The sequence below is a fragment of the Thunnus albacares genome, chromosome 22, assembly GCF_914725855.1.
Source record: "Thunnus albacares chromosome 22, fThuAlb1.1, whole genome shotgun sequence".
Classification (NCBI taxonomy): Eukaryota; Metazoa; Chordata; class Actinopteri; order Scombriformes; family Scombridae; genus Thunnus; species Thunnus albacares.
The window spans coordinates 3,848,384-3,863,671 of record NC_058127.1 but is presented as its reverse complement, the minus strand read 5'-3'; the positions used below and the strand labels follow the sequence as shown (position 1 = coordinate 3,863,671).

The 15,288-nt window shown below is 37.2% G+C and overlaps 1 protein-coding gene across 1 annotated transcript; it reads left to right on the top strand.

Annotated features, from left to right (window-relative positions):
- The first annotated feature begins 2,095 nt into the window (after positions 1-2,095).
- Positions 2,096-13,893, top strand: LOC122974133. The gene is made up of 13 exons (XM_044342051.1): positions 2,096-2,345; positions 4,443-4,627; positions 4,843-4,983; positions 6,596-6,734; positions 7,491-7,665; positions 7,821-7,962; positions 10,319-10,462; positions 10,769-10,821; positions 10,903-10,959; positions 11,092-11,169; positions 11,933-11,995; positions 12,245-12,345; positions 12,429-13,893. Exons 1-13 carry the CDS (start codon positions 2,184-2,186, stop codon positions 12,474-12,476), a joined length of 1,488 nt encoding a protein of 495 aa, XP_044197986.1. The 5' UTR covers positions 2,096-2,183; the 3' UTR covers positions 12,477-13,893.
- Positions 13,894-15,288: the final 1,395 nt, after the last annotated feature.

The following is a 15,288-nucleotide window of genomic DNA, read 5'->3' as shown; positions in this document are numbered from 1 at the left end:
TTTATTATTGATATATTGATTTATTTATTTAATTTAAAATAATTATTTTAAATTGATCAATTACATTTTACTTAAAGTAAAATAAATGAATTGAATTTTTAAAAAAAATCTTTTATTGAGAGAAAGAACAGAACAAACCAGGTCTATAGGTCATTATGAATTCACTCAGTTATAGGTTTGAGGGGAAAACAATAAATGAGTTTATACATAAAAGATCAAACCATCTTAACCAGCTTGACCAGCTTACCAGCTGGGCTTTGCCGGTCAGTCCGGCCAGCCAGCTGGCCAATCAGCTTGACCAGCACACACCAGCTTAGCTTGACTGGGTGACCAGCCATATCAAGCTGGCCAGCTATACTGACAAACCAGCAAGACCCGCCTCACCAGCTTGTCCAGTCTGGTTAACCAACTAAACCAGCCTAACACCAGCTAAGACCAGCTAAAACCAGCAACCAACTTAAGCCGGTCTGTGCTGGTTTTTTCAGCAGGGAGTTTATCCACAAATCCATTAGCATTGCTAGCGTTGGTTATCCTTTGAAGCTAACAGTTAGCTACAGTGGTAGGCTGGTAAACAATTTAAACTGTGTTTGGTTGGAGAGGTTACCTCGATAAAGTCATGCACACAACAAGACCACAAACATAAAGTTGGACTCACCTGTATATAATGTTAATATCTGTAAAAGAAGTTATGAATTATGTTCATTATTTAGGCTATTTGTTTATTTATTTAGTGTAGCTCTCATTAAATTGAGTGGCAGCCAACATGCTTCAAAACATGTAATTTTTACTTGGAAGGCAAGCTGTTTGACTTCCTCTGTCAATAATCTTTGTACAAGTTGGATAATGGAACAAGCGGAAACTTTTGTGTGCTGAATTGTATTGCACCTATTAAAACAATGAAATCAGGAAATACCCCCAAAAATGAGGCTATCCATTATACAACGTGAACAACTGCAAATTAATTATACAGTTGACAGGCATTGCTTTGTGACTAATAATATATAGATTACAAGATGGTTATATACTTAAGAAACATTGAATCAAACTTCTGGCTTTAAGGAACACAGAAATTCAAGCTAAGCCCTAACTGAACTTATGATACAGGTTTGGACTTACTTCATCTGAAGTCACAGCAGAGTGAAAAACAACTGGGGAAGATGTGCTTTGGAATGTGGGTGTGTGTGTATGTATAGAGTTGTCCAAACTCATCAAACAAATTGATGAGGTTTCATTATGATAATTAATGCAGTATCATCTGAAACTTGAGTTGATAAAGAATGTAGCAGTTCTTAGTAAGTGTCATATATTTCACTTGGGATTCGTCCCACACAGTTTGGGAGAGTCTGGAGGTGAGGAGATGGTTCTGTGAGGAGTCAAAACTGACACTTTAATGTGAAGAAAGGGTTCTCAGTTTATGAGGGTGCGACGAAAATGACTTTTACACACCTGACATTTTTTTCAATTTCTCTAAGGAAGTAAAGAGTAAATTACCCACATTACAAATCTATAAAACTGAAAAAAAGCTAATAATCATCACCATTTCATATCGAGTTTCTCACATGCTGCTTTTCTTTTTTGGGTACTTTAATACTTTGTCTTAAGGTCCCAATACATTTGTGATTTTGGGTGTACCCACACCACAGTTTCCCATTGTGAGAACAATTTCTCTCATTTACAAAGTGCTTCACAGTGCTATGAAATTGATTCACCAGCCACTCATTGCATGTAACATGATCAAAACTGATATGTGAAATCTTGCACTCATGTGAGTAATTGCTGTAATCTGTCAGTTTCAAATGTGAAAGTAAGCTTGTTGTCTCTTGCTTCCTCTTTATTTCCTCCCTTCTGGCCAGTTATCATCTTATCTCCTATACACTGTAGATATATTGTATTATAGCTATTTCAGTGCTAAATCATTGGTACTGTGTCTTTCAAGACGTTTAATGAACGCCGTTGAACTACCTTCTTTTCCACTCACTTCCTTGCTTTGTCTCTTCTTAATTGTCATTAGTACAGGGGTGGTGGTGAAGTTGGGAAAGTAAAGGAGGAAGAGGACTTCAAAACTTCAGGGATCCTCCCATGAAAAAAAATCCTTTTTATTGTTACAGCTTCCTTTTGGGTTAATTGTTTGATTTCAGATTTGAAGAGATATATTAGGTCAGAGAGCGAGAGAGTCTGTTTGTATGGTGTTTGTCTGTATAGAGCGACGATTATATATCACTATGACTGTCACCCTGCTGCTGCCTCTGCTGCTGCTCTGTGGCTCCCAGGCTTCTCATTACCATGGGACAGTGATGACTTTCACCCCCAAATTCAGGATGTGTCAAGATGATGAATCTGTCAGGGTAGGTACAACCACAACAAAGATAACAGTGTCAGGCCTTTTCATTGCATTTAATTTTGCAGATATAAATCCTAAATTTTGTTTCAAGGTTGCTGTTGCTAATTATATTATATAATATATATATATATATATATATATATATATATATATATATAATATATTATTGTACTTCTTAATTACTACCTTATGTTGTTTTCTTACTTTCTCAGTCTTTATTTTTTGTCTCTCCTGTTCTCATTTTTTGTTGTCTTGCTGTCAGTTTTAATCTTAATATACCTTCATTTCCTTAAAGGTAATATAAAACAAATTTACTGGATAGATTAAGTGATATAAGCCTCCAAACACACTTAAATATATATTTTCTTAATATTATCTATACAGTGCAATGTTTACTGTACATGTACTGTTTTCTTTTACTTCCCTTTCTCTGCTGTGGCCAAAATAATAAAATAAACATGTCCAGCAAAGTGGAGGGAGTTTCTCAATATTGGGAAAACTGTCACTTCACTTATTGACCTAATATTATTCGTCAGTGACATCTTTTCAATTTGATATGTGGAACTGTTTAACTCCTTCCAGCCTTGTTAGATTACAATGCATGGACACTGAAGCACAAAGCCTTATTTAAACATATATAAAGTGTAAGTTCTACACACTAAAAATCACTGGGTTATAATTTTACCCAGTTTGCATCAATATAGTACCAACACGGTACTGGGGTGATGTTGTTTTGACCCAGTTTTAGTTATTACTGTTACTGTTGGATTATTTACCCAAACTAAAGCTTGTTATAATCTACTCTACTCATTTTAGACTTACATGTCGCAGTTTGTTATTGATTGTTAATAGCTTGTGTGTCTTTTGAATGTCATATGCACATTGTTTTGTAGTTTTTATGTAAAGCTTGTTGTGTGTAACAGACTGCTGCTGGGTAAAGTTAACCCAATGTTGTGTTGGTGCTATATTGACCCAAACTGGGTGAAATTTAATCCAGTGATTTATAGGTAGGTGTTCACTTCCCATTAACCCTTCCCATCAACCTAGAGGGATCAACAGGAAACACCAAAATAAAACAAGATGTAACAAATTACCAATCAATCTTCTGCTTAAAATTGACTTGTAAATTGTGACCTCCCATTTGGGAAATATAAGGGAATATCAGTTTAAATATTTTTTTGTTGATAGATTTATATCCTGTAATTCTATTGTATGCAGTGAGTCCACAACAATGATACAACAGTAATGACAATAAACATTAAGCACTGACAATTTATTTTCTCAATCAGCTTCTTATTGTGAGCACCATGAACACCAAAATTTCTGTATTTACTTTTGGTTTTGTTTTTTGTTGTCTGTGCTCATATCATTGGTAAAGTAAGCGGGGCTCATGTGGGAAAAGCTGACATCACATACTTCCATGCACAAATTGGACTTTAGCAATATTTGAATCAGAATCTGATGGCAGTTTTTGGGTTATTTTGTAACTGTAACTACGGCTGCTTGAGGTCTTTGTCAGTTGAATGTCAACAGATGTCATTTTTTGGGAAATTTAGAAATGACGATCCAGTTGACGCTGGGTTAGGCAGAACCCTAAAGCTTTAATTCTGCTTCTTCAGGCTGCATGTAGGTGAACGAGCATAGGGGTGTATGTAGTACAATTATGAGCAATAATTAATAGCTGAAGTGATGTTTACATAATTGTATTCACTTTGTGATAGAGATAGCAGAGAGTCCGCTGTGGAGATGACTTTGCTGGATCCTAAGGGGAGATGATTACTGAGCCTTTCTTCAATCTGCCATGTGTTGTCCATGTGGTATCCTCATAGTCACTGATGGGTAGTCACATTTCTGAGGCGCATGTACTACATGCATAGGCTCGCTTGCCTCGCCAAAACCTTCTGATGCATAAGTATAAATTCAGCTTAACTGACATGGATCCAAGCTGAGCTCAGCCCACATTCTCCTCTAGAAAACAAACTACAAACCTTTTACATCCTCCTTTAAAATCCTATAGGGGGTGAACACAGCACCTTCCATCCTTGCATCAATATGAGTAATTTATAATGTCATAAGAGGACATATCGTTATGATATTGCAGGTGGTCTTTCACTACAAGCTGAACTTCCACTCGTGCACAGATGAGGACTCGTGGAAATGTGTCAGCGGGGACTGTGGGACTGAAAGTGTAGAACTGTACATCGTGGATCAGGAGGCTGAAATATGGTGTCAGAGGGAAGGAGTCATGTTTCGGCAGGTTTCCACCAATGCTCTGTTTCAGCTCCGGTTAGTAACACATCATATCACACAGTACATCACACAACCAGACAATCAGCAATGCAAGTCCATCAGCCTTGTCATCCATTGAGGGTCAAACTATTGGTACACTCATGTTTGCCTGTATCAGTGCTAGTTGTCCACCTGAACTATATCACAGACTTTGCTAGATTTATTCAGGCTTAGAAAATAACCTCATCACCTCCAATGAAATTCCATCAAAGGTTGGAAGGTGGCGACTGGATGAGTGGTCTCAAAAATGGCATCAGTGGCTGGAGGGCTGTAACCAAGGTGGACCTGAGGATTCGGTCCGACATGGGCCAACCCAACAGTTCGCCTCAGACCACCATCCTGCCAATCCTGCGGTAAACCTCTTCACTGCTTTCAGTTTTGTTATACATCCGTATAATATCTGTGAATAAATAAGAATGACTCAGGCAGGCTGCACACTGCCCGTTATCTCATCAGACCTGGAGTAAAAGCTGTTTGATAACTTTATGGCACAAAGTGATGTTGCCTCACAGCAAAAACCAGGAAACATGTTACTTTGCAAGGAACACATATCACTCAAAAAAGTAATACTAACAAAAAATAAAATGTTAATCTATTAAAAAAATAGCATCATGTGATGGTTGAATCTCAAATAAACTTAAACCTTTTTTTAAGTTTAAAGCTTAGTAGAGCTCACTAGAGGGCAAAAAAAAGCAACAAACAAACAAAAACAGTTGCCCATTTCCACATCCAGCAGTAATGGAGCAACATTATCATTCATTTGGAGTCGTGTTTCTGTCCACCTGTTGAATGTAAGTCCAATATTCACTCTGTTTTTGCTCTCTACCAACTGCTGAGGATAGTGATCCATAGTCTCAATGACGATAATAAATTCCCATAAAATTCCCAACAACCCAGGAACCCAAAAGTTCCCAAAAGTCATTAATGACAACCTATAAACACCACATAATCCTTAGTGTTTCACATGATAATAGGAATAACAAAGTGAGCTTTGTCAAAAAGACATTAATTGCAGTCATAATGTCTCTGCATATTGGAATTATACTCAAGGAAGTGCATCATCTGAAGGACAGGTTCACAATTTTTCATTTTTGTATTAAATCAACAGTCAGGAACCCAAATGAACAGTGAAACCTGTCTTTTTCTTGCTGTAATCATTCCTCCTGTTCATACTGACCATTAGAAGATTCCTTCATAAGCTAATATGAAGCTTCAGCGTCCAAATGAGTCAAATCAAGTAGATATCTTTCAACGTTACAGTCTTTTTAGTGCCAGTCTCTCTTTTTGTTACTATACTATATTACTATACTTCCACCGCAGGGAAACACTGTCTGAGGAAACACAAAGAGAGAATTTGATGCTAAAAAGACTGTAAATGTGGCAGATATCCACTTGATATGACTAACTCAGACTGCTGAAGCCTCATATAAGCTCAAACTCTTAAATGCATTTTGTGCAAAACCTCTTTCAGTGTTCATATGGACACCCCTAACTGTTGTTTTAAGACTTGAAAAATTGTGAACCTGTCCTTTAAGGAAATACAGGGGAGGCAACAACTCTGTTCACAACTGATGTGTTTGTAACAAGGTCTTTTATTGATGAGGAATGTGAGGTGACAAAATGTCAAAATCAAGAATGCAAATGCACTTAAGCTACATAGGCCTAATCAGATTTTCGGACCTTTATTCACAGAGAACACATTTAGCAGTGAGAGCATACATGCTGAATCAAAGTCTATGTAAACGATATATCTTTATCTTCTTTTTCAGACTTTTGGGGCTAATTAAATCAAATATCATCATCATCAAATCATTTTCTTTTCAATTATGATACTTTCCTGGGGTGACTTTGGACAAGATACTTTAAGTGATTTTAAGCTTGGTCATTGTAATCATTGCATTATCAAAGTGAGTAGGTTACACACTGTGCTGCCTCTGATGTCTCTGTCTCTCACTACTTTGCTAGAGTTCCTTCAAACTGTCAGCGAGACTACAACCTGTTGGCCTTTGACGCTGATGGAGACGAGGTGAAATGCAGATATGGAAATACAGCAGCAGAAGAATGTAATCCCTGCACACCACCGTCTGTTCTGACCATTTCACCAGTGAGTTGTTTTTTTTTACATCATGGATTGTAAATTTACAAGACTTTCAGGTTATTTGCAGCATTAATCACTCTGCACTATATGTGACATTTTAAGATTGGAAACCATGGTACATATATGTATATTCTTGTATTATTTATTAAACTTATGGCTCTTTGATGACATCTGGTGGTATACACATCAGTGGAAATTAACTATATACATTTACTGAAGTATTGTACTTAACAACAAGTGTGAGGTACTTCTACCATAATATATTTCAAAAGGAAGTATTTTACTTTTTATTCCACTATATTAATTCATAACTATAATTAATAGTTACTTATCAGATTAGGATTTTACAATACTGTTAGGTTGGGCAGTTTGCTCTTTAGTAATCATTAGTAGTTCCTTCTCTCCTTTTGGCTGGCTGGTAGTGGGCGGGGCTTATCAATTAACCTGGTGGCCCAGGTGTGATAAGGGTAACAGCGTCCAGAAGTGATTTTGGTGCTGAACAGACGTTAGAGTGAGAACCTTGACACTACATTAACTTTCTTCTTTAACCGTGAAACCTGCAAGCCGTCGTGTCTTTGCATTTATGCTTCCCTGACAATGAACAATGAGACTGAAGGTGGATGTTTGTAAAATAGGAGCCAGATGGTAAAAGATTTACTATAAAATGGATATAAACCATTTCAGAAATGATGTCATCATGTGTACAAAACAAAGACAACTTATATTGACTGACAATGGTTTGTCTATTTTCTCTCTTTTCAGACTTGTACTTTATCATTTCACTCCACCAGCAGCAGTAATGAAGGTCCGTATGCGGTACAGCTGGAGATGGAGGACTTCCCCCGCCACACTATCTCCCTCTTTCAAAGTGATGGTGTGGAAACAAGAACTCCCTGTGATGCTCTCAGCAAAATACCGATCAGATTTGTTTTAATGGGTAGGATATCTCTCACTCTACTTTTTTTCAGTGAAGACAGAGTTTATTTACTTAGCAGGAAAACAAACCTACTCAATAACTTTCATTTCACTCACAAAAAATAAATGTGCTACACATAGTCCGCACCTGTTTCACCTGGATTATCTCAATTTCAGTGGACACTGCTGTGCCATGCTGCACAGAGGGAAAGTATCTGCCCAGGTTTCTGCCTCCAACTCCAGCCAAAGGTGCGCAGCTGATCGCATATGTCAACCAGCCCCTGGAAATTAACATCAAGGCAGAGGCAACAAAGTCCCAGTGAGTGAAAAGTAAAACCAAAACATTAAAGGCTAAAAATACACTGTGACTCGAAGCATGGGACAGGAATCCGGTCCCTGGTGGCAAAGTCACATGCTTTGTACACCAACCCAAGCATGTAACAAGCACCTTTCTATGCTTTTTGCTGAGATATCATGTCTAACTAAAAAATCAAACAAAAAAAGGAGAATGTGGACTGAAGACAAAACAAAAATCACACATGAAATTCACATTTTCATTTCATTCCATTTACAAATTCACAAAAAATACCATTTATAGTATGAAAATCCATCACATACGAAATGCTGTTTAACATGTGGTAACCCACATTTGTTTTATATGTAGCAGGATTATTTATCGCAAGATATCTTATGTTAGACATGTGAAATACATGAAATTCCCTGAATCCCTGTATCATGTGAATTTATTATAAGTGGAATGTCTGAAAACAACATGTGCCTGTATGTGATACATGTGTAAAAAAATGGCATCATAAATTCACACATGCTTTTTTTTTTATAAGATATACTAATTGTGAAGTATTGTTAAAGGTGTAATATTATGAATTGGAATGACATGTTAAACATATTCATATGAAGACATGTATTACACCAGATTAAGGCCATACTGCTTTTATTTGCCACATGCAGTGTGTAGAGTGAGTCTGAGGACTCTCACTTTTTAAGGTGTAAGTAAACAGAATCTCACAAATGATAAAAGCAAAATAATATTGTGTTTCAGTATGAGTAATGTCAGTGGTGGAAGAAGTATTCTGATCCTTAATTTGAGTAAAAATACCAATACAGCGATGTAAAAATACTCCATTACAAGTAAAAGACCTGCATGAAAAATCAAGTAAAAGTACATAAGTATTATGAGCTTGATGTAGTTAAAGTATTGCAGTAAAAGTAGTGGTTTGGTCCCTCTGACTGATATATTATTATATATGACATCATTAGATTTTTAATAGTGAAGCATCAGTGTTAGAGCAGCATGTTACTGTTGTAGCTGCTGGAGGTGGAGGTAGTTTCAACTACTTAATATAAAATTAGCTAGTTTAGTCCAGTGGTTCCCAACCTAGGGGTCGGGCCCCTCCAAAGGGTCACCAGATAAATCTGAGGGGTCGTGAGATGATTAATGGGAGAGGAAAGAAGAAAAAACAAAGTTCTGATACACAAATCTGTTTTCATGCAAGAATTTCCAGGAATTGTGTACAGATCCTTGCAACATAGGGCCATGCATTATCATGCTGCAACATGAGGCAATGGCGGTGGATAAATAGCACAACAATGGGCCTCAGGATCTTGTTACAGTATCTCTGAAGTGACTAATATTATTACAGAAAATCACACATTGTTCACTTTTGTTAAATTTCCACAGAAGACAATCATTTTCACAGAACTATATCAGGGTGCAGTGTCTCATGCAACATTTTAAGTGGGGTCACCTATTGTTTATTTTGCTCCTGAAACCTGGGATCTTTAAGCTTTCACAAGTGCATCAATATCAGGCGTCACATCCTGAGTGGCAGCCAATTTCAGGATGTTATTCAAGTGCTTGTGCGTGAGCCTTGAGGGCAGCTTTGTTTTATTGATGTTCATTGCAGAGAAAACCTGTTCACAAAGATATGTGGTTCCAAACATACACAACACTTTTGCAGCAAGGGCTGTCAAGTTGGGGTGACCTGGCAATAGATACCGATAAAATGTGTCCAAGCCAGCTGCAGCAAATTTGCCCTTCAAATCTGAGTCACACTGCATGTCTATTATTTCAAGTTGGATGTTGACAGGCAGATCAGAGGCATTCACGGTGAATGTCGAGCAAAAAACTGTGAAGTCTTTCTCCAGTTCACCAAAGCGTTGCTCAAACTCCCGCAATACTCCTGTAATTTTATCTTTGAACCGCTTCATGTCCACAGCATGTTGGGTTTGCTTGCTTAACAGAATTGCTATTGCGACATCCAGTGGACACATTTAGAACAGCAGTTTCTTTAATTGATCCGGCCTGATCTGACCCACGAGCTGTATGTTTGACACCCCTGATCTAGGCAGAGAGGTGCTCACTAACATAGATTTAAACAAATTTGTGAACAAAATTTGAGAGGAATAAGCCCTTTGTGTGCATACAAAAAGTCTTAGATCTTTTATTTCAACTCTATTTCAACTATTTCAACTGAAAAATGGGAGCAAAAACAAAAGTGTTGCATTTATATTTTTGTTCAGTGTAGTATTAATACAGTAGTATGTTTTAATGTAGCCAATATTGTGTTGTTGATTATTTGTTTCAAGTCGTAACATTTGTTGTTTTCTTTCACAGTCTAATTTATCTCTGAATGCTGTGTCTTGTGTTTTTAAAGGGTTTCACAGCTTTTCTTCAGTGGGCCGCACGGCATGGTAAAGCAGACTGGATTAGAGGGACAGTTCCTCTTGAACTGGACTACATCAGAGAAGGAAAATGGAGAAAACCATCCCATCTGCTTTGTAGTCCAGGCAGTGAACAAGTCAGTCTGTTGCCCCTGTACTAATCTAATGTAATTAAAATTATATGCATAGTTTTGCTAAAGTGTAATATGAAAATGTAAGTATGAAGAGTGCATCATAATTCCTTATTCTCACAGTGGCAAATCTTTAACTTAATACTAGTACAAGTAAAAGTATTTTTTGGAGGTACATTAATCAGTATTTCTGTGATGTACAAGATTCAAACTGTTGAAATGATGCCTATTAACAAAGCAGCATTTTCCTGGTTTTATTTTGTGCAAATATTTAATTTTGTTTAAAAAAACGCTCTTGATTTAATTTTTCAGCCTGAACAAGTATCACTCAGAGCTTCGATGTGTGATTGTAAACGTTAGAAACGGTGAGTAGATCACGTTGATGTTTATTTCCATTTCATTTGCTGCTTTTCACAATTATTTTTTTATGTTTGTTATACTTGCAGAACCAACCACCACAATGCTGCCGACAACTACAACAAACACACCAACTACCCCACAAAGTACAACCATTGCTCCCTTCATTAAGTGAATTATAGAGCAGCTCAACCAATCATAAATTCATATTTACATTTCCTTTGCTGCTTTTCACAATTATTTTATGTTTCAATTATTTTTGTTTGTGATACTTGCAGAACCAACCACCACAATGCTGCCGACAACTACGACAAACACACCAACTGCCCCACAAAGTACAACCATCGCTCCCTCCAGTAAGTGAATCATAGAAGAACTCAAGCAATCATCAGTTCCTCACCAACACTACATCTTATGCCATTAAGAGCTTGTTGTCTTGCCCTGTCTGAAGTGTTTGTCCTGCACATGGTCATGTGTAAAAAGCTGATTACAAACCTGGTTACATGTATACATATCAGAAATCTGCATTATCCAGGAGAAATCTACCTGAGGAAATCGGGTTTCTCTAATCCCCTACCCCGATTGGGAAACCAAGTTTCTCGTTTACATGACATTTAATGAATCAGCTTACCGGTAAAAGCTGACTGTAACCAAGTTACCTTAATGCAGGTCAATGCCCTGATTGCCTCTCTGCAGGTGCTGACTTGTATCTGAGCCACTTCACACTTGACTCTAAATCGAAACAGAAACCCTGACTACGGCCCTGATCACACAAAGCACCTGGTCATTAGCTTTCTGCTAGTTAACAGGCACTCTGCTCCACCTGTGCCATTGTTAGAAGTGTCGACCAAGAAGTTATCCATCTCAGAGAAAATCTCATCCATCACTGGTATCTTGCCACTGGGGCTATTGAACTACCTCATTGACCTCTGCCACAGTAACTGGCAAGGCCTTCCCTGAGTCTTTCAGTTGCCTCTGATGATAGCATAAGCCTAAACATTGGGTTTACTGAGAGCATTAGATATCCCTGTGCTAAAATGGACATATGGTGTTTTGCAGTGAAATCCTTTAATGTCTTGAGTCTGAATTTCGCTCTCATTTTGCCACCTGTTTATACAGTCCCTGAAAATGAAACAGAAGTTCAGAGCAACAGGACGAAGGAGCTAGATGAGTCCATATACAGTAAGTATTTACTACTACAATGAGTAAATATACAATTTCACCTCTGCTCTAGGAAACATTAGAATATCTTCTTTACAATTCCATTAAGCACCTAATGTTGTATTCTTTGAGTTTTGACTGTACAAAATCATTCAAGATTCATTGTTAACATTTGACACGCTTTGAAAATAACTTTCTTAAGTTGATTAAGTTAGACAGAGCACAGATATTGATGCTTCTCATGTCAACATATTGCATACATTCTTTCAGGTCATGAAAACAGTGGTGTTGGCAAAGTTTTTATCATTGTGTTTGGTGTTGGAATTGTGGGCATTATTGCCGGCGTTGCAGTATGGGCTGTGAGGAGATATGTAAGTCAAAAACCTTTTTTATTGTAGTTATTTAACTGTGTAAACAAAGTGTGATATAAACCAATTTTTCTGCATTTTCACAGAAAAGACAAGGCAGGTGGTCCATAGATGGGATGCAGCAATTGCAGTGATAACTACTGAGGGAGCTGACAACAGAGGAGCACGAGAAACTGAAAATTTCTACTGCAAGCAACTAAAATACATGTTTTCCAAAGCCTTTCATTAACCTTATTAAACCTTTCAAGAAGACGTTCATTTGTTCCTTTGATGCTGTTGAAAACTGGATGGCACAGTCTTTGTCAATCAGATCAAGTTATATGATTCATAATCCACTCATTCCAAAGCAACAGCCAATTGACATTCATGATGCAAAACAGATGTAAATCATATATAAGAATGGGGTGCCAGAGTTTATAAATAAAAAAAAAACAAAATACATCAAAATTCTGGGTCAAATGTCAAACCAAACCCACAGACAACAATACATGCTGTTCTAAATCAACATTTTGGGCTAAAATGATCTTCAGATGATTATGTTTCAGCATCATCATCATCAAATATATGAGTATATGAGTATTAAGTCTTAAGTGCCCCACTACGGCCAAAAGTGGCCCTGATGGCAAGAACAGCAACATGAAATCAAACTGAAATAATTTAAATTTTCGATCCCTTTTTTGGCTTGTCTTACGTGTGTGCTATCCAGGGTGGGGGGAGGGAGGACTCGAAACCTTAAAGAGTGGAGGAGCAAAGAACAGCCCTTGTCGGGCAGTTGATGAACATCATAATATATACATGGATAAACAAGAGCTTCGTGTTAGATTAATGTTTATGTTAGAATAATCTATGTCCAGTATTACAGATGTATGTAGAGACTGATGATTTGCTGTTATATTCTAACCTCCAGTACTGAAAAACAAAAATGTGATCATGAAATAATAAAAATAAAACTGAAATCATGAAATTCAAGTGAAATTGCTTTTCAGCAGACATGTGCACATGTTTGCAATACAGATATGCTTGTGTAAGTGTCAATTTCTCCTTTTAATGAATATCAGATCCTGATTGTGATTGAAAAACTGTTCTGAGCAGACGGTCACAGGGTGTTGTCTTTTCCATGTCCAATAAAAGGACCCGACTTCAGAAACCCTTAAAATACATCTACATATATGCATGTGAAGTTTTTTTATTTTTTTATATAAAAATGCTTAATTTTGTCTTTAAGGGAGAGCTTTAGTTGAGAGCAGACGTCCTAAAGAGACGTCCTCTCCACATGGGATAAACGCCTTTGGGCATTACAGTATTTTAACAGTTTAACAGTGATGTTATGTCTTTTACATTTTACATAATCCTCCTTTATTCTGGTTGGTGTTTATATTCCACTTCTGTGGTAGGCCTGTGTTAGTGAAACCTTACAACACCTGGCTGACCAGAGGGCTACTGCACAAAACTGCTCCAGACCAGGCTAACAGCCAGGCTTGCTTGATCCTGGTGCCTTATCAGTTCAGTCAGCTGTCACTCTGATCGCAAATAAATGTGTTTTACAATTTTTCCATGGTCTTCTGTATGTATTTTTCCTCGTTTTAAATAGCCTGCATTAAAATACCACAGATACATTGTCATTCAGTTAAGTAGGCCTACTGTTATTATTTTAATAGTAACCATTATCATTTTTTATAATCATTCATGTGAGTCATTATTACTGTTAGGCCTATTGTTATATCGTGTTTATGAAGACTGCTGTTCATATTGCTGTCAGAGGTTTGATGGATATGTGTATTATTGCAGTTGTTGAGATGATTAGAAATGGTTAATGAAGTTGCAAAGGTGGTTTCAATGAAGTCAGTCACAAGGACAATACATAAAGTCCCATTCATGTGTGTTTCTTCCTTCACAATGGCATGCTCTTTTTTGGATGACGTGTTAGATGAAGAAGCATTAATACTGAGAAGAGCTTTCCAACGTGAGAGAGAGTTTCGGGACAGGTCGGACCTGTTGGCATTTCCCGAAACTACTTGCATGAGAGGTCTTGATTTTCCGGTGATGGCATCTGTTACTTGTGCAGACTGTGGGGTCCCTAAATTCAGCACTGCACAGCACGGAGCCACGCCCTCAACATCCCACAGATGATCTGTGTTGCACTATGTTTCTTTGCAGGTGGCATGTTCTTATATTCGTTTGGAGATACTGAAAATCTGAATGAAGGCATTATTTGCCGCTCCATCAGAAATGTGTATTTGGCATTAAAAACATTGGCACACATCTGCATCACCTTCCCTGGCCACAGAAGAATTTGCTACATTAAAGAGGAATTCTATAAGATTGCCGGTAACATGAATTACAGATTACAAAAACAGTGTTACATTAGAACAGTCACAGTAGGATACTCATTATTTTGTGTTACAGCTTCCCTAATGTCATGTGAAATCCTTCCACAGTATCACTGTTCAGGTAAGAATAACTTATGGTTACTGTCAACTACATAAATTAATTCTGTGCATTAATTGACCTTAATAGGCAACATCTTATTGTTTCAGATGATCTTTGATGCTGACTGCATAATTAGTAATTTAGAAGCAAAGTGGCCTGGCTCAGTCCATGACAAATTAATTGTCTTGTGGCTGACAACAGGTTTGTGGTTTTTGGTGAAGAGAGTGGTCTATTTTATGACGAGGTTGACTGTCATGTAGGTCTCGTACAGATGAGAAGCAAAAAGATCATCAGCAAACTGTCCTATGGAGATTTGTGGTGACATTTACTGACAGCACAGAATGAAATCATAACTTTCTAAAGAATGTTTTTATAATTTAATATTTAATAAAATGCTGACATCTGTTTACAGCCTGAGTTGATTACTTCTTAAAGGTTTTGAACACAGCTCTATAGAGTTTGCAAAATGTATGAATTTTGTTGCAGATCAGTGTTTTCTTTAATATGTTATTTCTA

Coding starts and splice junctions, on each gene's coding strand:
- LOC122974133 (XM_044342051.1), top strand. CDS start 2,184: ATGGTGTTTGTCTGTATAGAGCGACGATTATATATCACTATGACTGTC. Junction 2,346..4,442: donor AAGATGATGAATCTGTCAGG/GTAGGTACAACC, acceptor ATGATATTGCAG/GTGGTCTTTCACTACAAGCT. Junction 11,996..12,244: donor GCTAGATGAGTCCATATACA/GTAAGTATTTAC, acceptor ACATTCTTTCAG/GTCATGAAAACAGTGGTGTT.